Source organism: Neopelma chrysocephalum, unplaced genomic scaffold, assembly GCF_003984885.1.
Source record: "Neopelma chrysocephalum unplaced genomic scaffold, ASM398488v2 Primary Assembly neopelma1_347, whole genome shotgun sequence".
Classification (NCBI taxonomy): domain Eukaryota; kingdom Metazoa; phylum Chordata; class Aves; order Passeriformes; family Pipridae; genus Neopelma; species Neopelma chrysocephalum.
The window spans coordinates 3601375-3623748 of NW_020898011.1; the positions used below are offsets into that span (position 1 = coordinate 3601375).

A 22374-nucleotide genomic window follows, 5' to 3' on the forward strand; every position below is an offset into this window, starting at 1 on the left:
AGCGCATTTTAGAGGGAACCGTCAGCTTTCAAACCGATTTGAGGGCTGGAAGGAGGCATCAGGGGGGTTTGTGTGGAGCACAGCTCTGCCTTTGTCGCTGGGACTGGCACACACCACTGGTGTGAGCTGCAGAGCATCTCTACACGGCACCGGCCACGCTCTAAGAGAGGGCCAGAAATAACCCACAGCTCCTACCAACGCAAAGAATAACTGAAAGCAGAAAAGGTCAATGAAATGAGTCAAAACAATGAATGACAGCGGAGCGAATGTTACAAATCCCCATTACATCACCCAGGGAAAACAAACCGCGCTCGGCCAGAAACCACATGGGCCGGCGTGTGATGATCCCTCCTTTTCATATTTCTGTGGGTTTATGATCTACTGGCCAGCGTTTGCAAAGGCAGATCGCATACCTGGAGCTTTAGCACATAATGGCCCAAATCGCCTCCCCGCTGCAGGAATTGATAAGCCTTTTCCCAGACAAAGGGTGAAATAATGCCCTGCTCGTTCGAACGCCAAGGGCAGACAGAAAGCATTAAAAAAGCCCCATTCTCCTGGTGAAGATTTTCTGGAAAAGCCATGCGGAGCAAGTCTGCACATTCCTCTGTCTAAATGGACCGTATAGCCACTTAATTTTTATTCACTTTGAAACAGAGATGTTTTCTTTGGATACATTATCATCGTAGCTCTTTTCACACAGCATGAAATCCATGGCTGGTTTACTTGGCTAGAACACTGTCAAATACCTGAAACAGTGAGTGCCTGTGTGTAGTGTATATAATGGCATGGAAATATTTATTATATTTTGTTCAGATGAAATGACTTCACTGCTTGTCAGCTATGCCTCCAGGACTATGAGCAGAAGCCAAAGATACCTGCCTCAGGTTCAAACTGCAGCGTTTCTCCCCACCTGACACATCCCTCACGAGCTGCAGCCCTGTGATCTTTGGGGATCGAGTTATACTTACTTTGTACAGTGAGAGAATAGCTCTTTGCAGGGGCTGTTTTCGAGTTTCTCCTCTGTCTGCTGGATAAGATCTTGACTGACTTCGGCAACGTAGGCTGGAGACTGGGGAGAGAAAAGAAGGGCACGTTAACTCAGTGATGAGGTGCAGATTCTCCTCTCTTAACGTGTAAAAGGCACATTCATTATTTATGCCCTGAGCTGCTTCCATTCAATTCCAGCGGTTGTGTAAAAGCAAAGGAGCTTTTTACGTCAAACAGCAGTAAAATAGGATACCGTGGTAACTCGCTCCACATTCCACTCTATCCTCACATTGCTTTTCTGCCTTCTCCCGTACCTTCACCTCCTTGCCCAGCCTCATGAATATGCAGGATACACTCCTTGCCAATTCTTTGAACTGCTCCCTTGCATCCCATGAAAAATGTGCTGGCCTGAACTGTGCACAGGCCATTTTATTAAACAAAAGAGAATTTGCCCAGTGTTTTCACTTCACTTCATTGTGCTGTCTGAAAAATCCATCCTTATTTTTTTTTTTTAGCCAGCAAAGCAAAACGAGAGCAGAGCACCAGTATTTATTGATACACATATACATATATATATACATATATATATATATATATATATATATATATATAGATGTTCACCGAAGTGTCTGGATGAACACCTTAGTTATCCGTAAAGGGAAAAAGAATAATTCAGCAGCTTTAAAATAATATTTTCAAAGAGGAACTTTGCCAACCAAGCACATAAACTCTTTTCATCCTCTCCTCCCTTTGGAGACAATGTACATTCAGCCCCTTCAAAAAACCTTTACCAAAGAGAGGTCTCTTGCAGTATGCCTTGATGGTTAACCAGTTTAAGACGTTTGGGACTAATTATCTAAAAAGACACTTTTTAGGCAGTCCACATTCTTACTCATTGACTGCACACTGTAATTATATTAAAAAGTGTATATTTGTGCGTGTATGTGCACCTATTTATAGACGATTCTCCCATTTACATGAAAGTCCCTTTATATAAACGATTTAATTTGGGTATTTACAATAAATCCAGCCATAGATGACAAAATCCTCTTTCCTTGCAGAAGCCTTAACACTCTGTAAGGTCCCCCATCCGTGGCCATGACCACCAGATGTGCTGAGTGGGTGGGTCACAGAGCATCATCACTCATTCCTGGCCAGATGTTCTCATTAACTCACCCCTAGTTGGAGATGTCTTGGCAAGCACTGAAAGGCAGTGCAGGCAGAGTTCAAAAACACTGGGAATGAGGACAGAGGAAGGGGCAGAGGTGGAGCCACAGAAAATCCCCAGCATGGGGAAAGCTGAATTAAGTCTTTTATCTTTCCCTTCCCGCTGCTGAAATGTGAATCTGATCCCGGTTGTGACATGAAAAAGTAAGTTTGTTCCACTTGAATGTTTTCAAATAGGAATGTGGTTTAGAGGACTGTCTGTGCATGCTGTGTAATGCAGCCTCACTGTTCAGCCCTGACAGACCATCTGCAGAACGTGCTGGGGATACCTTTGACCTCACCAAAATGTTTCCTCATTTCCTCAATATATTCCTCCATTTCCTCAGCAAAAGATATCTAGGGAACTCCTACTTTTAATCACAGAGTAGATTATTAATAATTAAGAAGTCTCATAGTTTCTTGAGAGGCAGATAAGCCCCCCATGTTATCGTCTAGAAGTTGAAGAGACTGAGACAAAGTCAGATATTCTCAGCTTGATTGACCACTGAGGCTGACAGGAACTGAGAACTGCAGAACAAGTCTCAGTAAATCAGAAAACTTACAGAAATCCTTAACTAGAGATGCCTATGATGAAATCTAAGTCCCAGTTTTAGTTCAAGAGAGTAAGTAGAGGCAAGAGTGAAGCAGTGAAAGAACTTGGAAAAAAACTCAGAAGTCTTGTTTTCCAGTCCTAAAGCACTGAATCTACTGGGGGGAAAAAAGAAGGGAAACAGATTTTTTAAAAAAGCCTTTTAAAGCAATACTGAGATATGATCCAAAGCCTAATGATTAGCAGTATTTCAGCTGATTTTGGCTAGAGATAGATGAATTAATACCTCTAATGTATAGTTTGTGTACTCAATGGGTAACATCTGCACACACAAGCCCATGGGCAGCCCAAAGCTGGTATGTGCCTGAGTGAATCCACTGGTCCAAGACCCAGTTCAAGATGAACATCTCTCTGATTTACAGGGTCCTGAAACACCACTGAACTCCACAGTCTTTGTGCTGCTGTGAATCAGGAATGTTGTCTGAGGTGAATGGAGCAGCACTTCAGTAAAACTGACACTAGAACCTGTCACTGAAGTTACTAGTACCTAAATCTAGAACTTGTTCTACATTTATAGGTCAAAGCTGGAATCCAAAAGCTAAGTACCACACTGCATAATTAGTCATTTAGACCAAGTAACCTGGTTCTTACTCATACCAGGCAACTTCATGTCCCATTGGGAATTCATTTCCCAGTGGAAGGTAAGCTGCCTTGAGGTTAGTGTTGAAGATCATGCCCAGGATGCATTACTAGAGTACTAAATCCATCAGACTTTGTCTGAGATCAAAGTACATTTTAAAAAAAAATTATAAGCATCAGCTAACTCTTATTCATAATGAAGAAATTAAATTCTTAGAGGGAAAAGGGGGAAGAATGAGAAAAAGAAATGGTAAGACAATGTGGGAAGTATTTAAGAATGACACAAACTGTGATTCCTCTCTCCAAGTTTGTGGGAGATACATTCACCACTTGGTTTTTCAAAACCAGTCATTGCTGACCTTTGAATCTTTGCTTCCTCTGAACAAATGGAGAGCCAGCTAACAATACCAAGGTAGGCAAAGACACAGCACACTGACATCCTGGACATGGACTAAAGCCTTACAGTGTAGTGCAAACACTTTATTAGACCATTTCATTTTCTATAACCAAAAAAATACTTTTTTTTTTTTTTCTTCCAGAGGTTGATAATTTCCAAAGGTTCTGCAGGCCCAGCAAAACATTTTATGTCATTCTGCAGCCCTTCCTTGTGTTCAGGGCATGAGAGGAGCACACCCAAGCCTTTCTGACCCTGCACACGGTTCTAGGGAGCCTTTGTATGATCCTTCCTGAGATTTTCCTTGAGACTTCATAGTTCCCACTGCTCCCATTAAAGAGCCATGGCTGCCATTTTCCCTGTGTGAGTGCTGTGCATACCTACAGCCTTCAAATGTTCAAACAAAGCCAGAAACAATTACAAGCCCAAACCCAACCCACCGACCGACTTTTGCTCCCCTGGAGAACAATTAGGTAGCACAGGTTATGAGTGCAAGGAAGCATTTGGATCCCAAGAGTGAAAGCTTCCAAAGGTAACACTTTGGCCATTTACAGATGAAAAAGTTGCTTCTTCCCTGGAGAGGTGCAGAAGATTTCTGCAGCCCCAGTGAACTGGTTATTAACACCATTCTCCTGCTGCATTATGGGCAATGGCTGTAAAAGCAAATTCAGCTTTTACAGGGGAACAGAGACACCTTTTCCAACATATTAAATGTCCTGTGGCAGCTAGGAGAGCAGTACACCACGATTAGGACCATTACATCTGAGCTTGTGACAAAGAATATTCTGCTAACTCTTCAGAAACACCTGCAGAAACCAGTTACATTTTCTTGCATTCAAAACAAAACACTGGGGAGTTTTAACAAGTACAGTCCCATATTTCCTCTAATGGCTATTCTGTTTCCTGAAGGCAAAGAAAGTGATTCTTGAACTCCTTTACAATAACATAAATCAGAAATTGTGCCAGTCAACTCAACAAAGGGTAAAGCTGATGGAACCTAAACCAGATTAATGGCCAGACTCCGGCAGCACAAGAAGTGCTTAAATTGATCCTACAACAAAAATTTCTCTCATCACATTATCCTCTTTGACCAGACAATTTAATATGAGTCCAGAAGTCCACACTACTTTCACCAGGTTTTAACCAAAATCTCCTACCTCCTGTATCTTCCCCTTTACGACCAGAAACTGAAAACCTTTGTATAAATATTTTGCTGGCTAAGCAACATTTCAGTTTTATGACGCCTCTTGCTTAATTTTTAAGAAAATAATGTAACCAGGAATTGCATTAGTGGTTATCTGAGAAAAAAAGAAAAGGGTGCTCAGTTACTTCTGAGTTACTTCTGCACATACAGCACAAACCTGCACGAGCAGAGTTGGTTTATTGTGTGTAACGCCGCTGTTTCCATGGAAAAAGTGCCCAAATGACAAAGGGAACTGAGAGGGATGTGTTGAGACCCCAGCTAAAGACACTCACTCACCATTTCAGAAAGCTACAGAGAGCTGACAAGAGCACCAAGTGCCTGGAGAGTTGAGAAACATGTTCAGGGAAAGAAAGCCCCAAAGGAAAGCACTGAGGAATTAAATCTGTTTAGTCTGGAAAAGCAAGGGTGAAACATGACAAAGGTCTTTTAATATAAAAATGGTTTTAATAAAGAGGGCAGGGATCAATTATTCTGCATATTCTGCTCTACACTGGGGGAACGATGTGAAGAAATCCACTTAATTGGATATGAAGGCTTTTTTAGAAAAATTTTCACACAGGGAAGCAGAAGAACAGGCATATGAATGCTGTGGAATCTGTTCTCAGAGGTCTGAAAGACCTCCAAGGGCACTCAGACATCTGTTGATCATCTAAGTGTATTTGATCTCTGTTCAGTGCAAGAGGCTCTTGAGCCCTCTCCCAGTCCTTTGTATAAATGATTTTGCAAAACACTGGGCTCCATAAAACACAGGCACATGGCACGGCCCTGAGAACAGCTGAGGAAGGGAGTTTGTGTGCTGAGTGCTCACCAAAGGAAACCTGAAGCTCTGAACAAGGGAATAAGTATCTTCTTTGCAAATGAACAGTCCTGCTTCAAGGACACTTGTCTCCATCGTCACTGTCTCCTAAAGCAATAAATGAAATAGTTTGCAGAACCCTGAACTTCTGATCAGAAAAAGGGAGAGCTTCGAGTTCAGTCAGACTGACTTTGCAAGAAAGAGAACGTGGTAATTCTTTATCCTTACACAGATCCTTTCATCTAAGAACCTGCAAATATTAAAGCTTCATTGCCTGATTAAGTCTTCATGAGCTAGGTGGCAATCTCACAATATCTTACAGAGCAGTGAACGGGAGGTTAAGAGATGTGTTTTGCAGAAGGGTTGATCATCACCTAAATGGAATCAAAGAAGCCTCACTGAGACAAACGAAAGCTGGAGATGCTCAGATTCCACAAACCAGTCCAACTGTAGCTTGCAATTAGTGAATAAGGAACAGAAACCTGGAAATCCAGGCTTTCATTTTCTACCAACTCTTGCCAGTGGCTGTGAGTCACCACAGCACCTTAAAGCACAACTGTTCATCACTACAAAAGCCATATGAACCAGAAGGACACCACACTCTTTAAACTGAATAGACCTCATGCAAACTTTTGTCATAAACACAATTGCTTTCCTGGCAAGTTTCAGGCATGCAGCCACGACACTGAAACACGAGGAGTTATTTTAAAAGTCACTTGCGTAAAATAAATAACGTGCAGCATATGTTATGTTTCAGGTTATGAAAACATTCCACAACAAACTAGCTTAAAACAATTAAAAATGTTTCATCGATGGACAAAAGTTCAAGGGCATAACTTTTCTCGAGCTGCCTCTGGTTCCAAGCATTTGTCTTAATGATGTGTGTATTTTCAGATGTTGACAGCAACGTTCCACATATAATCTATCTACAAATCTCCACACAGATTTGCTACTAGCAGAGCCCTCAAAACTATGAAAGAAACAGGCTGAAAAGAACTTTCATGTGAGATGGTGCACGATGGGACAGGAAGAGCTCACACACAAAAACCTGGAGGTTCTGCCTTTCTCCAGCTGCTGTGTTGCTGCATTTGATCTGCACCCACACGGCCGTGACCCGAGGGCAGCTCTGGGGAGCACTGGTTTGTGTCCAGGCTGGGAAGTCTGACACATGCAATGCCATTGCTGCTGCTGCTTTTGCAGAGTCACATCGTTCCCCAGATGCTGCTCAGCTGGCAGGGGGAGCAGCTACCAGGACAGGCAGCAATGGTGTGACTGTCAGGGGGGACCGTCCTCAGCCCTTTGAGGCAAACCCTAATGAGTCACAAGGAGGGCAGTAAGCAGAGAGGTTACTAGGAAAAGGGAGACTGGGTAGATGTATGAAGTCATGCTGGTAGGCACAAAATCAGGGAGAGACAAGCTCATGTGCTCAGATAATGCACATTTTCGAAGGGGAAAGACAATGGAAGGCAAAACAGAGGCCACAAAATTGTGCATCTTTGCGCCTCCGAGGCTTATCTGCTCCTTGTGGCAGGAGATTCACCCCAAGAGCTGGCCTGTGGTGTCTCCACTGGGGTCTGCACTGCTGCCCTGAGAGCAGGGAACACACCAGTGCAGGGCACAGCGTGGGCTCTGCTCTCCCCACTGCAGGGAGACACCTGGAGCCACTCTGGGTGCCCGATGTCACCTCACCTCCCCACTCTGGAGGGTCAGGGGCAGGCCAATGCCAGCTCAGATCCAGTGCCATTTACAGCCTGGGAAGTTCTGACCACGCAGCCAGGGACTGACAGAGGGGAAGCACGAAGGGGCTGACAGGGAGAATCCAAGAATGCTTTAGGTTGGGAAAGACCTGCAGGATCACCGAGTCCAACTGAGAAATGCAGAGGAAAGCAGGGGAGGAGGAGACAGAGTGTCTTGGTTGCAGATTTTGGGAAGTCCCTGGTGAGAGGAAGGATCCCAGCACTGTCACAGCACACGCAGTCTCCTGATGCTTTTTGGTGTTATGCACAAATATGTTGGAACATTGTTCTGCCTTGCCCTGTGTCTGATCTTATCTGCTCAGTTTTAGCTCTGTTTGCAGTAAACATCCAATTCTACATCAGGAGCAGCTGCAACACTTTAGGTCATCAACTTCTGCATTTTCTTCTTACTTTTTTTTTCCCCTACCACAGTCATTTGGGTCTGCATGAGGCAAACCAGTAAAGCAAAAGGCTTCATAATTTCAGGATATTTGCTTTGAGATGACAGATGTAGGAATTGGCAGTGAGGTGGATGGGGAGCATGGAAGGCAGCTGTGTTATTAGTAGCAATTTATCCATTATGACAGTGTGTAGACATGACACCTAAGTATGGGGGCCTGTAATGCCAGGCACTACGTACACAGGTCATGAGAGTTACAGCTTCCAAAGCAACCCAATCTCACCAGCCCTGAGAGTGGGAGTAGAAGACAAAGACATGAAATACCCCATCCAGGATTACAGAGTGGGTCAATGGCAGAGAAGATGTTGAGCCTGGTCCTGCTCTCTGACCAAATGGTATTTTCAGCACCGAGGGCAGGATCCCTTGCTGGCAGATCAGTGAAGCGAATCAGCAGTGCCTGTGAACTCTGGGGTTTGTTTGGCAGCTGCAAGCTGATCTGGAGTCATGACAAATCTGTTTTCCCTCATATTCTACTAAACTATCAAAACACACGTTGACACACAGAAAAACACAATGACTGGAGACAACAGAGCCCTGAGCAAACAGCTGAGCTGAGGTGTTCCTCTGCCTGGAGGGGTTGTGCTAATCCATCACAAAGGGCCTTGCTCAACACCTCAGTTCTTGCAGGAGATCTGATGGAGCTTCAGGCCCACTCACCTTGATCTGGACTCCCCAGGGTGCCTCTTGTGCCTCATCAAACCCACCAGTAGGAAAAGCACAAGTTTCCTCTCTGGGTTTCCTTCCTCTTTGGTGCTGGGGTACAAGTTGTAGTCCAGAATTATGCCCTTCCTTGGAGAAACTCTGCAACCACTGAGGTTTCCTTTCTGCCAAGTGCATAGGAAGTATATGAAATATTTTTCACGGATCTCCTGTTAGTCCAGGGCCTGCTATCTGGCTATACCTTGTTTTTTCTCTTCTCACTAGACATTTTTGTAGCTGCTCCTTTCTGGAAACCACATTTCTGTTCCTGACAGTGGCACACAAGCAATAGCCATACGAATGGTGTGAGTCAACATGTTTCCTACAGAAGGCTCTTCAATCCAAAGTGTGGTTTCCTTGGAATCTCGACTTATTTGATTCAGGGAAATTTGGGGGGTACAACCACAACATGAATTTTGGAGCAACAAAAGAAGAGAAGAGACTGCTTAGATCAAGAAGGAGAAAATTCTTCCTGGCTCCTATAGGTGACCAGAGCTTAAACACTCAAAGCCCCATAGAAAATAATTTTGAAATAACAAATTGTCCCATGAGACAAAATTTAGTTGCTTCATCATCTTCTTTTGCAAGTCCAGTGAATCAGCTGCAGACTTTATACTCCTCAATTAAATAGAAACACTTACCACAGTCCCAACCAGCCATGGGTTTTTTGGTACAGCTCATTTTAAGGATCTAAACTGGTCAGCACAGAAGATATGCTTTTGACTTCTATTAGTGAGAAATTGGGCCTCACAAGAAGTGCTTGGCAGGATATTTTTCAGTATCCTTGAACCCTACTCCTTTCCCACACATACTTTTTAAATAATTCTTTAGAAACCTGCTTATAGAGGTTTCTTTGCCAAAGAAACACATTTTCCCTCCTTTCTGCAGACAATAGGTTTATTGGTGGAGGGGTGCTCATAAACCAGCCAGCTGAAATGGTTTCATGTAAACTTGCTTTAAAGCGGGGGAAGGGAAACTTTGTTTTACTTGCTGCTTTTTTTTTTCTGCCTTAAAAGCACTTTGCACACAGATTGAGGGATGAAAGTAGATGAAATAACCTGTACCAGTAGCTGACAGCAGGATGAGGAGAGTGGCTCCAGAAACAGAGTAAAAGAGAAGCAGGATTTTCTACCTACCCCAAAGTTAGGCTTGGAAGTGTCACATAACCACCTTTTTTTACCAACCCAGAGGAGCCATGGCTATAGTGCATTACTACAAGCAGCCAGATGTTTGATAAAGCCTTTTTGGAAAACAACAGTATTCTCACTGTTAGTAGCAACAAAGATGACAGGACCATTCTGAAAGCTTCTGTTGCCAGGAAGTTTTTTTCTCTCATCACGTGTGCTTAATAGGTTTGGAGAGCATCCAGTGTTCAGCCTCTTATCAGAATCTTTCTACCTTTTAACATGCTCCTGCACTGATGGATAGCCTAAACATTAGCAAGCAACCTTATATTGCAACAGTCATAACTTGGCTTCCTCTGGTAAACCAAATGTCATTTGTTCCATTAAAAAAAAAAAAAAATCCCTAAATCTATAAACACTCATTTACAACCTCAAGGTTACTGAATGGCTTTCTTGCAGGAAAACAAACAGATCCCTGCTTGAATTCACTCCTCTGAGACCTACAAGCCTGTAAACATGAGTAACCCTTCCCTTGCAAGCGATCCTTGGACTGAAGCCCACGAGCTGTTTGCTTTGCTTGAAGGCAGCTCATGCACGAAGCCTCATCCAGGCTGTCCTGCCACCAGCTGTGAGGGGATTCTGGAGAATTTGCCTTTGTCTTTTCCCACTAGCAAATGGTCAAATCCCGAGGAAACGCTTGAATGAAGAAACGGAAAATCCGAAAGATAACCCAGGATGGTCTGGAGAAGAATTAGGAAGAGAATTGAACAAACATCAGGCAGGAACCAGTGGCCCACTCACGGAAAGACTGGAAACACCCAGGAAAGCAAACAAAATCACTGCTGGAAACAGGGCATTCCCTAATCACCTGGGTCACACGGCCCATTACCAGTCATATGGTAACAGCCATCTGCAAAGAGCTGAGGGGGAAGGCATTTATTGTAGGGATGACACACTGTTTGCAGTGGCATAGTCCACTCTTCCCCAGTTTTGCTTGTTGGACAAACAGCATCTGTGCCACGATAATAAAATCGCTATATGCTTGATTTTTGACTCGGGTCAGAGTCTGACTTAGTCAAAAAATAATAAATTAACATACAAGCTGAGGCTTGGCATGCAGGTAAAGTGACTTTTGTAAGTGTTGTGGCAGTACCAGGAAAAAATATTACACACCAATAGTTCAGAAGTGCCACATATCCACAACTTAAATATGCTGGTTATGTCTAATCTAATTTGTAATCAAAAGATTTGGTTTTTAAATCTTATTTTTTACAGTTATCTAGTGACATTTTAAGGAATGGAAATACATTTGTTTTCTGTGAAATTTAAAGCACTCCCTGTGGTAACCCCGCGATTCCTGGTTCCAAGTTAAAACCCCACGCTCTAACATTATCAGCTTAGTGATTCTTCTAGTTGCATCCTCCCAGTCAAAGGTGTCAGCCTCAGGCATCTCATCTGAATTTGCCTGGCCCACTGTTGTGAGGCTACTCAGATCCTGAAGCCTACAGATGTTTATCCAGAATTCTAATTTCCTGTTACAAGGGAATCAGGTGAGAAATAAGCTATGTTTTACTTCCATTCTCATCATGTGCCTCTTCAGCCTCTTCATTCTCCTCTTTGTTGGGATCAAGCATGTGGTTCCCTGTTACTGCTTCTGAGTTTAGCACAATGGATCCTGAGCTCAGGAGACATTTGTTGACCCATCATGTTTTTAGCTTAAGAAATCTGAGACTGAACCAACCAGGGAAAGCTGCTGCAAGTCACAGGCAGGGATGGAAGGGCTGGGGAGGTCAGGTCTTCAAAGGGCTCCTGTACCACTGAGAAATCGTGCACAGAAACCTGTGTGGATACACCATGCAATGTAATTTAATGTTTTCTGCGTTGCACCAGCATGGAATTCACCTCATCACACTTTATAATCTAAAAGCTGAGACACTTAGAGTCTTCCCAGGCTCCCTGTAGCCAGTGGGGAGAAAGAGCCACGTCATCTCTCCAATCCAGATGCCTCCAAGGCTGCAATATGTGTGCTGGGAGCACAAGAGGCTGGGCTCACCAGAGGTCTATTTTAATGTCATTCTGTGCAAACACACAAAAGCCATCTCCTGCAGATTTCTGGATTTTCTGCAAGCCAGTGCTCCAGACAGTTGGAAAAGGCTGATTCCTTTTTTTCCCCACGTGGGCAAAGTTTTCAGGCAGAAGAGGGAAGCTGCCTGGACCTTAAAGGTTGTTAGAATTAACTGCCCTGGCCACTGGGTAATCCCTACAAACTGAAGGGTAAGTTGTTAGTGGTATGCAGAGGGGATAGGGAACTGATGACCCCTGAAATGGAGAGGAGGAAACTATAATGAGCACATTCATTAGCCAAGGGCAGACAAGTACATCCTTCCTGTTCCCAGATAATCCTGAGCAGACGGCTCTTTATTTGCAGTGTCCTTTTGGACGCCCTGGTTTATTTGCAGTGTCCTTTTGGATGCCCTGGTTTATTTGCAGTGTCCTTTTGGATGCCCTGGCCGGGCTGGGAGTGGAGCTGGAGCAGCCTGGGGGGCCTGCCCTGCCTCAGCAGACAGATGTAAGCCAGGTTTACTCGTGTGGTTGACATCAATTAGCAGAAGCAAGTTTCCATTTTCTAAAGGGTCAAGTCAGAGTAATTCCAGCAAACACAGGGAAGCCAGAAGGCTCCTGCCCAATGGCCAAAGCATCCCACTGCTTTTCCTGACCACAAATGACAAACAGTTAAGAAGCATGTGAACTGGAGAGTGTAACCTCTCCAGAGCAACAAGGAAAAGCAGAGCTTAGACTAATAGCACTGATTAGCATAAACCCAGTGGAGTTAATGACTCTGGTCTAAACTTTGAACCAGTCTGAGCAAATGCATTGCAAATGCAGCCCTCTGTGAGCCTGAAGAACAGGACACGGGGCTCCCAAGGACCTGGGCAGCATCCTCAGGACAGGGCAGGCTCCCTGTTGTTTCCATAGGCTGTCCTGCAGTTTGGCACCATTGCAAGAGACAGAAGCCCTCAGTAAGTGTTTAGTTAACTAACATTTCTATTATAAACAGTGGGTAAAGGATGAGGAAACAGGACTTGAGCAAACTGTGAGAAAATGCCTTTTTGCCTGAGACCACAGCACAGGGACTCCTAATCGAGGCAGATTGTGATTTTTCAGATTCCTCTGCCACACTATATTACAGCCTAGCCCCAGTGACAGACAAATGTTTATTAAAACAAATTCTGACTAGAAAGCATTAATGTGAGTAACAAGGTTGCCGTTCTGCTGCTCAGATACTTTCCCAGAATTGAACTTGGGGAAAGATGAGCTTATTCAGAAAGCACAGTGAGAAGGTACTTTGCTGGACTAAGACACAGTGATCAGTGGAGATATTGATCGTGCTGTCTCGGCAACAACAACAAAATTATGCATTGATTTCTCTGGAGACTGGATTACGTATCGATTCTGTGAGCTGCAAAGCACAGGCCTAAGTAATGCTATCATCCCTGCCTAAAATGCTGCTCAGAGAGTAGTGAAGTCAATAGAAAGGGGAGATGAGAAATCCATTGAGGCAAAGGGTGAAGTCCCAGGGTAATTAATTAAATGGCAAAATTCTCCTCGGCTCAAGACACGCCAGGATCTCTACTTAAGTATTTAGCATCCTGAAAAGTCTCCTAATAGGAACCCAAAGGACACAGTGAATAAAGCTTTGAGCAAGTAAATAATTCTAGCCCATCCCGAGTCCACACAACACACTGTGTTCAGACAGGCACTTCATTCATTGCCTACTTCAACTGGGTCATTAATGAAATGCATAGGGCTTAGAAAAATTTGAAAACTATCTGTGGAGATAACTCTTGGACAAAGTCCTTAGGGACCATCCACCATAGCCAGTGAAAAGCAATATTGTGTTGGCCTTTTATCAGCAAGATAACAAGTTTACAGGGGGACAGACTCTCTGGATATAAGTGATATAAGCTGAATTTGCAGGAGAAAGGTAACAAGGTAGAAAACAGTCCCTGAAGGCTCACCTTTCAAAACACAAAGCTTCTGTCTCGTATTAAACTCTTCAGATTGCTTTACAGAAATTTAACGTTTCTGTCTTCCAGTGCTTCCCCTCAGAGTGACATTCAGCTTTTGTTTTGGCCATTCCAAAAACTAATTATAACATGTTCCCTAGAAGGCTTTTAGTAAAACTAAACAGTTAGAGGAAAAGGTCTCAGCACTTGAATCCAATTCTTGGTACGGTGTGACCTGCCCTTCCAGGTTTCAGCCAGAATCATTAAGAAGTGATACTTTCCTTCTGGGAGATGGAAGGATTTGGTGATCAGCAAAGATGACTCACCCAAAAGCACAACTGCTGAAGTTTGCACTTATTTTGGTGGTGAAAACAAGAAGGGGGAAAGAAATCTCAAGGAGAAAGCAACGAAAGGCAAAGATCCTTGTTGCCAAGATTAAAGCAATGGTGTGCAAAACCAATGCTCTGGTGATGCACAGAGCTGAGAGAGGCTGTCTGGGAGCAGGAGCCCCACTCAGCTGCGTGGCTTTGCCCAGCAGAAGGGCTCAGATGTCATTTTAGTTTCATCTCGCCCATATTACATAGATCTTTTCTTCTCCATAAAGAACTGATTTGAGTGAAGAGCACGTTTTAGCCAGGCCAGGCACTGCTGATCAGCCAGTGTCCCTTTCAGGGGACCTTTCCCTCCCTTCCTTATCCTATAATTGTTCATAAAAACAAAGACATATTTTTGCTTATCAAAATACCCATTGCTAGCCTTAGACTGGAGTAAGGAGGTTATTGCTGTGCCCAGCTAACCTCTTTCAGCAAAGAAAGTGCAAACATGGCCTTTATTCCGTGCATTTCCTGGAGGAAAGGAGACCGGACAGGAATTCAGATAAGAAAACTAATGCTGTTGCTGTTCTTCATATTCTGTGAAGTATTTTAATGGGGATAACAATACACATTAGACATCCTGTTCAGTAACATTTTTAGTACCCAGCTGAGTCCAAATATAAACTATAATGGCATATGGAGACTGTCTTAAGAGCCATTTCAAATCAATTTAGTTTTATATAGCGTCTCTCCAAGTCTCTCAAGGTGATTTACAGTGAAAAAGCAAATAGTGGGCTAGTGATTTAGTAGAGTAAGGCGTGGCAGCTGTCAGGCAGGAAGGCAAAAATGCTGCATGGAGATGCAAAGCTATAATTTAAAAGCAGGACAAAGCTAAATATATCTCTTTGCTCCTTCCAGTACAAGAAGCAGCCAGGTAACGAAGCCAGGTTGGGTTCAGTTTAACTCAACTTTTCAATGGAGCACTGAGGTCATTTACAGACAGACCTGGAACCTAAACCTTTTCCACTCAACTGCTGAGATTAGAAAAAAAACAGGGAAGAAATATTTGTGACCAATTCATTTTAGCAGTTTTACCATCATATTTCACAACCTCAGAAATTTTAGACTTCCTGTGGGTTGGACTTTTGCCTTATGGGCTTATTAAGTCAAGAAGGCAGCTTCAAGTGCCTTTTTCAAGGCAATTGTTAAAGCATAAAGCAAATTGCTTAAAGGAGCAAGACTCCAGTCAAAAAACCTTTGACCTTGCTGGTGTGGCAACCACTGAGCTGCTCCTGTGCATGGAGAAAGAGCAGCTCTTCAGAGAAGGTTTCAAGGGTGTGTCCAGCTACAGGACAACTCTTCTGTGGGTTCCCATTCTCCTGCTCACCACTCAAGTGAAGGGGGCTAAGGAAGCTTTAAAACTGCTAATATTTAGGCATCCTCAGCATGAAGATCACATGTGCTCCTTACATTTCCCTGCCATCAAACCCTCCAGAATGGGCTGGGGGATGAGAATTCTGACTGTGTCAGAGAATTCTAGACAAGAGAGAGGGAATACTAATGTCTTCCTAGGTGAAGACCTGAGTACCCAGAATTGTAGAACAGCTCAGGGTGGAAGGGACCTTTGAATGTTGTCTGGTACAACCTGTCATGGGAAATGGGGTCTAGATGAGATTATCTAGTGCCCTGTCCAATGAAAAGCTCCAGTGGTGAGGACTCTACCTCATGCTTAGGGAGGTTGTTCCTCTGTGCCACCTCTTTGAGAGGCCTGAACCACCCATGTTCCCTTCCAGGTGCCAGGACACGTTCAGTATTTGTAGGTCAGGGAGATGGTGGAAGCCCAGCCTGCCTGTGCCATCCCTGGTGTCAACTGGGACAAAATGTTTCTGGCCTCTTGTCAGCTCCCCAGCGAGCACACGGGAGCAGTTCAGGATGTCAGGGCTGTGAAGAGCCTGAACTGTGATCACTGGAAAAAGCACCACCCCACTCTACCACCTTGGCAAGTGCTGGCTTTGTTTAGTGGCCTCGGGGCTGATGGTGAATGTTGTCACCCAGAGCTCTCCAGGTGGGAATTCACTGCTCCCAGTGGTTGGAGCCTGGTGATGGTGCAGTGTGGCACCATCTCCAGGCAGTGACTCCATGAGTCACATGGGCTGTAAGTACTGGTGTTGTGTCTATTCACCTGGGAAAGGACCTTCTTGTCCTCTCTGCTGTGATTAAATAAAGTTCATGTTCCCTATGCAAAGGAAGGCACTTTAGAATGATGATACACTGACACATTGTATGTTAAATATGTATGACATTTAAAAACCTTAGAAAGAACTAAAAATCCTCTATAAATACTAAAGAGCATGAAGTCTACTTTTTGTTTTCATTTTGCTTCTGATCCTGCACTCAGAGAAAAATACTCTTCACATTCTAAGACTAAATTATCTGTCCAAGAGCTAAACCTATAATTTTATTCTATCAGTCAAGCTGTATGTCACACTATTTTTATATTAAGACAATCAGGTTCTTTGAAGCACAGACATACACCCACTTAAAAGAAGTGTTCAGCTGAAAGCAGAAGCCTGTGGAATCAGTGGCAATTTGTGTCTTTCAAGAGACTGATAACTAAATGGAGAAATGCAGATCCTAATGAAAATAAGGTTTCTTTGCTGGCCAGGATGATATTCCATTAGGGTATTTGGATCCAGATTCATCCCTTTGGACTGCAAGCATCTAACCTGGCTTTGGATCACTGACTTCTGCTGGCTTGAAATGTGTTCTTTGGAGATACTTATTTCTCTTTCTTGCAAGAAAGGGCAGTAGGCCATCTGCACTCCTGACCTGAGCACCTTAGTCAGGTATCCAAAACAATATTAGATTAATCCAGGCCTTGCTCTAGTTTTTTAAGCATTTGTTGTGTGGGAAACCTGTTAGAAAATCTAGGATTCAACCCACTGTCATGGGACAGTCAACCTCGCCTCTAGGAAGTATTTTCTGCCATGCAGGGCTTACACATTGCTCTGGGAAGATGCAGAAGTTTCTCACTAAGGAAAAAAAGTGCAGCAAGACCAATCCAGACATTAAAGCCCCATCACCAGGGAGGCAGGTTTAGATTGCACATGAAGGAGCATGTTGGAAGGGACCACTGGAGGTCACCCAGTTTCCTTCTGCCCAAAGTTGTGAAGGCAAACTTGCAAGTACCAGGAAAGTTCCAGGACTGACTGTAAATGTGCTGTGCCAATTTTACATACTGAAAAAAACAGGTACAGGTCAAATAAGAAGTACAGGCAGAGAATGGAAACTCCAGCTCTGTAGCCTCAGTATTTTTTCTTCCTGTAACACAATTTACTATCCAGTAACCATTTTTTCTGGATGAAGAAGCAACTGTTCTCAGATTGGTCTTCACTGCACATTCACTAAACTATTCCATGTGCTTCTGGCTGCACTAGGGGTGGCAGGAGTGCCATGGGACAGCAGGGAAGGGCTTTGGCATCTGGAAACCCTCACCATCACTGGCTGAAGTGAAGCAGTGCTATCCTTCTCTCACTTCACTAGCTCTGCTATCAGCAAAATGCCTTTCCCCGTTTCCAGATGGGAACTGGAGCAGTGGGAAATATTTTTCCTCAGTATTTGTCCCTCGTTCCTCCGCTGACAGAAATTTTAAAACAAAAGGTCACTCTGGTGGATTTAAAAAGCAGTGGAACTTCATGCCCCTAAATGAATGGGCAGCAGGAACTCATACTGGCAGTGCTCAGTGGCTGCACATGAAACCAGCCAGGCTCAGTAAATGAAACCAGATCCCAAAGTGCAGCCTGAGATAACCGAAAGTATGCACCGAAATTTATTGTAGGAAAATGACTGACTGGAAAAAGAGTGGTCTGCTCTGCCCCTGCACCTCCAAAAACACATTGTACCATTTAAACACTCGAGAAAGGCATCTGCCAAAAATGCCATTAATTCTCCTGAAGGTCAAACATATTTCTCTTGTAAAACAGTTGAAGCAGCAGTTGTGCATCTTTGATTACTCTTACGAAAGCAACTTAGGAAAAATCCTAGGCTTGCTCTTGTGTTTGAAGTCGGATGTTTACTGCTTCCTGGCAGAGAGACTTTTGTTGCAAAGGTGAAACGCGGTCAGGAAGTGATGGTAACCGCCCCAAAACAGAGCCGGTCCCAGCGCAGCCTGTCCCAAATTCCAGCGGCGGGTCTGTATCTCTGTTTGGAGTGCCACCCTGTGGACACAGCCGCTCCCACGGGCTCCTGTCCTTCCCACAGCCCCGAGAGGCAACACTCGGAACCAGCTCAGTGGACACAGGAGCGGGTGGCAGCACCTCCCAGCTCCAAACCCTGCTGTCTCCCCCAGTCCTGCACGCCTCTGGATACCCCGGGGAAAACGGCGCTGGGGGAGGAGGGGGAACTTTTGTACCAAAATACAGCGTTATGAAAGACCCCATGTTTTGCCAGTCCTTTCTACCCAACAGTACATGAAATGCCACCACCACTCCTGAGCTGGACAGGAAATAATCGGGGCATCTGTTGGTAACACTGAGGTCTCTTGCATTACACCACAGACACAGAGCTTCCCACACTAAGGAACTAGAGAAGTCCCCTGCTTGTCCACGGATGAATTAAGCCCCTGGTAAGCTCAAGTTCATCCTCAGAAGTCAATTTCTGGATTGCATTATAATTTTTTTTGTCTCTGACTATTTGTATAAGACTTGCAGGTTTATTCACTGGAGATTGCCACCATAAATTTTAGGAGTCTGGCTTACAAAGCCTATAAGAACCTTGTTTAGCAAAGGTGTGCCTTGCAGCATTCCTTCAGTAATGCCACTTTGGCTGCCCCTTACCTCTGGGGTGAGGTATTTCATCATGATTTCCTTTCCTTTCTCTCCCAGCTTTTCATCTGGAGCAATTTCATATTCTGCCTGGAACAGACATATAAAAAAAATAAAAGTCAATATTTGCACTCATATTTCACCATTATAACTTCATTTTGGATGCGGCCTTAACAGAACACTCTGTATGAAAAATCCAAAGGATAAATATCATTTTCTGGTGGAAGTACAAACTCTATACACAGTCCTATTAAAAACCTGCCACTTTATTTTGACCAAATCCTAGTGGTGCATTTTGTGAGGCTGTGTCTCTTAATTAACACCAATACAATTTAATTCATTTATATTTCATAGCCTTGCCAAGCCAGCTTTCAGAAAGCGTTCAGTGACAAGAGACGTCAACTTCATTTGGTTTTGCTCAAAAGGAAGGTGGGCACAGAAGGTAAAATTATTTCTCTGAGTAGTAGAGAAAGTGAATGTTTGTTACTCTTGCCACAGTGGTATTTCAAGTGCCAGGTGAACCCCTTCAATATATTGTCTTTTGGGTTGAATGTGTCTCTCCCACGTCTTCCCCTTGGTCCAACAATACTTGTGCAAAGCAGAGACACTTTCAGTGCCCATCACTTTCAGTGATCCTTGACCCATTCCCTGCAGAAGGCAGATTTTTTAGGATCAAGAGCAAACAAGAGAGGCCATTTAGAGGAATGGACACTGTGAGCCAAATTCTCTTTGGCTTCCCTAGTGCATTAAAAAAAAGGGAGCATCTCACACACAAAGTTTGCCTACATTTTAAAATTCTGACTATCCTATGTATTGTAGCACTACTGACTTTTGATGAGTTTCAGGAGAATATTTACAGAACAAACAAAAGAAGCACTATTTGTGCACCATTAATCACTTCAGTTAAAGCTTTGGATCCATGGCAGGCATTGGAAGGAAACACGTGCTGCATGGGACCCCAGTGGCTAAATGACAACAAGTTCTTAGTGACATTCCTCCTTGGCACTGTCCAGAATATAAAGCTTTAGCCTTTGGATCTGAGTATTTTCAAGGAAAAAAAAAAAAAAAAGGAAAAGAAGAGAGCCTAACAGCTTTCATGACTGTATTAAAAAGAGGATCCCAGAAAATCCTGCCAAACCAATTAAATAACCTGGTCCAATACAAGCTGTCTGCAATGATAAATGAGGAGGAAGTTTAAAAAAAAAAAAAAAAAAAGAAAAAGAAGGTAAATCAGCCTGAACTGGCAAACACTTGGAAGAACAAATTTCAGAACTCTTGCCCACTGGAAGATGTATGTACTGCTCTGAGCTGGGTGCAATAAATCTGAAGGCAGGCTGTAATGGATACCCCAGCTAAGCAAACCCAGGAATGACATGGAAACCACAATGTAGTAATAATGCTATTCCCCATCTATCCAGCCAGTGCTCAGCTGGCCATTGCAGCTCCAGCCTGAAGCTGCATGTTTACACACACACACAGAGCAGGTTGCCTGAACAATCCGGAATAATGACCCGATTTTGTCTGGGAAATGACAATGGCCACAAATAAAAGACAAACCTGTATTACTGATGAAAAAATACACCAAAAACTAAAACCCACAAGCCCAGTACTTCTCTTTTAGTGACCATTTTGGGGATGAAACTGTTTATGTTCTCGTAAAACTTAATATAAGGGTTTAAAAGAAAAAAATCTTTCATCCTATTTCCTGTCCTTTTAGATGGTATCTGAGTATGGGTCATTTCAGCTCTTAGAGCACAGACACTCAAATGTTTACAGCATCTTAACAGCATTTTTCTCTGTGATTCCTTGCTAGGGAATAGAGGAATGGCAAGTGAAACAAAAGAATAGATTTTTTTAAAGCTGAAAGTTGCCTCTTATTTGGACCTTACAGTTTATGATTAGGTTCACAGACAAACTAGATGCTTTTCATGTAAAAGAAAACAGAAATAATGCATTTTAATGAAAGAAACTTAAATGTAACTGTCCGTGCAGAAGACTGCAAAGAAAGGAAAACTGCTTGGCACTGCCTCAGCATGGAAGCATCTAGGAGATCTTCTGAGTGTTCCACTCAATGCTATTTACAATTTATCCAATAATGACAACTTCTCTCTCCTTCATTTGGTTTTAAACTCTGGATCCTGGTAACACATTGGCTTCCTAACAAATAAAACTTGATTGTAAGTCATCATCTGCTGTTTGAAGTGCACCAGGGAGATGTCAAAAAATTTGATATCCTTTTTGCCACAGATAACCTACAACATTTACATCCCCACCCAAATTGTACAACGGGAAACAAATCAGGACAGTCCAGAAGAAAGAAATTCTGCAGGGATTGGATCAGTGTTTTGAAATACAATTCCTGATGGGATACAACATATGCATGGCTAAATGCACACACACACACATATACTGAGTGTCTCATTCTGTCTCAAGATAGTTAGGAAGGAATAAAAGGAAAGTTTAATTATACTTGCATTTGACATTCCCAGAAAATGTGACACAGTGGTGGTGAAGGTGGGAAGTGACAGACAAGTGAGGATGTGAGAAGGAATCACAAGCTCCAACTGTGAACAGTGTTGATTTCACTGCAGTTCTGTACTAGAAGCCTGTTTCATTTTGTTTCTAAGTTCATTATTATTTCTCCCTTCAGTGCCACTTTCAAGCTATTCAGCAACACATACTGGTATATTTTCAGCCATGAACTGTTATTACAGGAGACAGACAGGGATGCCCCCTGCTCCCTCTGCCACCTCCCTGGGAAGCCATCAAGGTCCTCAACTCTTGAGTCCTGTGCTTAAATCACAAGATACACCCCTTCCCTCCACAATACTCAAAAGCACAGCTACAGTTTGCAAATCCCTAATTGCTAGAAATAACAGCGTTACTTAAAATCCATGTGGAACAAAATATTTTCCATTATTCCTTTGATGAATCCAGGCATGTGTTTCAAGGCTCCTGCTCTGAAGTCTAATAGCTTCTCCATGCCCCAGTTAGGTCAGACAGGGCCCTATTCATGGCCCATAAACGAGAGGAGGATTTACGATCACCCTGACTCCACGGGACGGGCTCAGGGAAGGCTCTTTCTGTGGGCAGGAGCAGATCCTTCAGTCCAAATGGCCAGAGGATGTGGGCTGGCTGCTGTTTGCTGCTAACTTTTTCTTTTGGCTGCTGTTTTTTTGAGGTAGTACTTACTTTGGTGGCTCCTTCTCCCCTAAAAGCTGAATGGGGGCATTGGGGCACGAAGCATCCTTCCCTTTGAAGCAGATGGTCTTGGGATGGGCTGAGTGGGATTGGATGGGAAAATGCAGTTCAGCTGGGAAAGGGAGAAACATCTAGCCTGTGACTGGCTGTGGGATGGGGCCACAGGCTCAGGGACAGCTGAGCAAGAGGTTTGGAGGCTGCCTGTGATGGCTGGAGAGCTTCCAGGGCAATGGC

The 22374-nt window shown here is 43.6% G+C and overlaps 1 protein-coding gene across 4 annotated transcripts in view; it reads right to left on the reverse strand.

The window, feature by feature from the left end:
* GRK5 (G protein-coupled receptor kinase 5) overlaps window positions 1-22374 on the reverse strand; it is a 149862-nt gene that overhangs the window by 25404 nt on the left and 102084 nt on the right. For 3 of the 4 annotated variants that reach the window (XR_003537618.1, XM_027705655.1, XM_027705656.1), the window contains exons 4-5: window positions 18952-19029; window positions 969-1069 (exon numbers count right to left, since the gene is read on the reverse strand). Coding sequence is in view for 2 of the 4 variants with exons in the window: in XM_027705655.1 (XP_027561456.1) it covers window positions 969-1069; window positions 18952-19029 (179 nt within the window). In the remaining 2 variants the exon portion in view is untranslated. Of the gene's footprint in view, window positions 1-968; window positions 1070-18951; window positions 19030-22374 lie in introns of those variants that run through there. The other variant, XM_027705657.1, reaches the window with a different exon arrangement.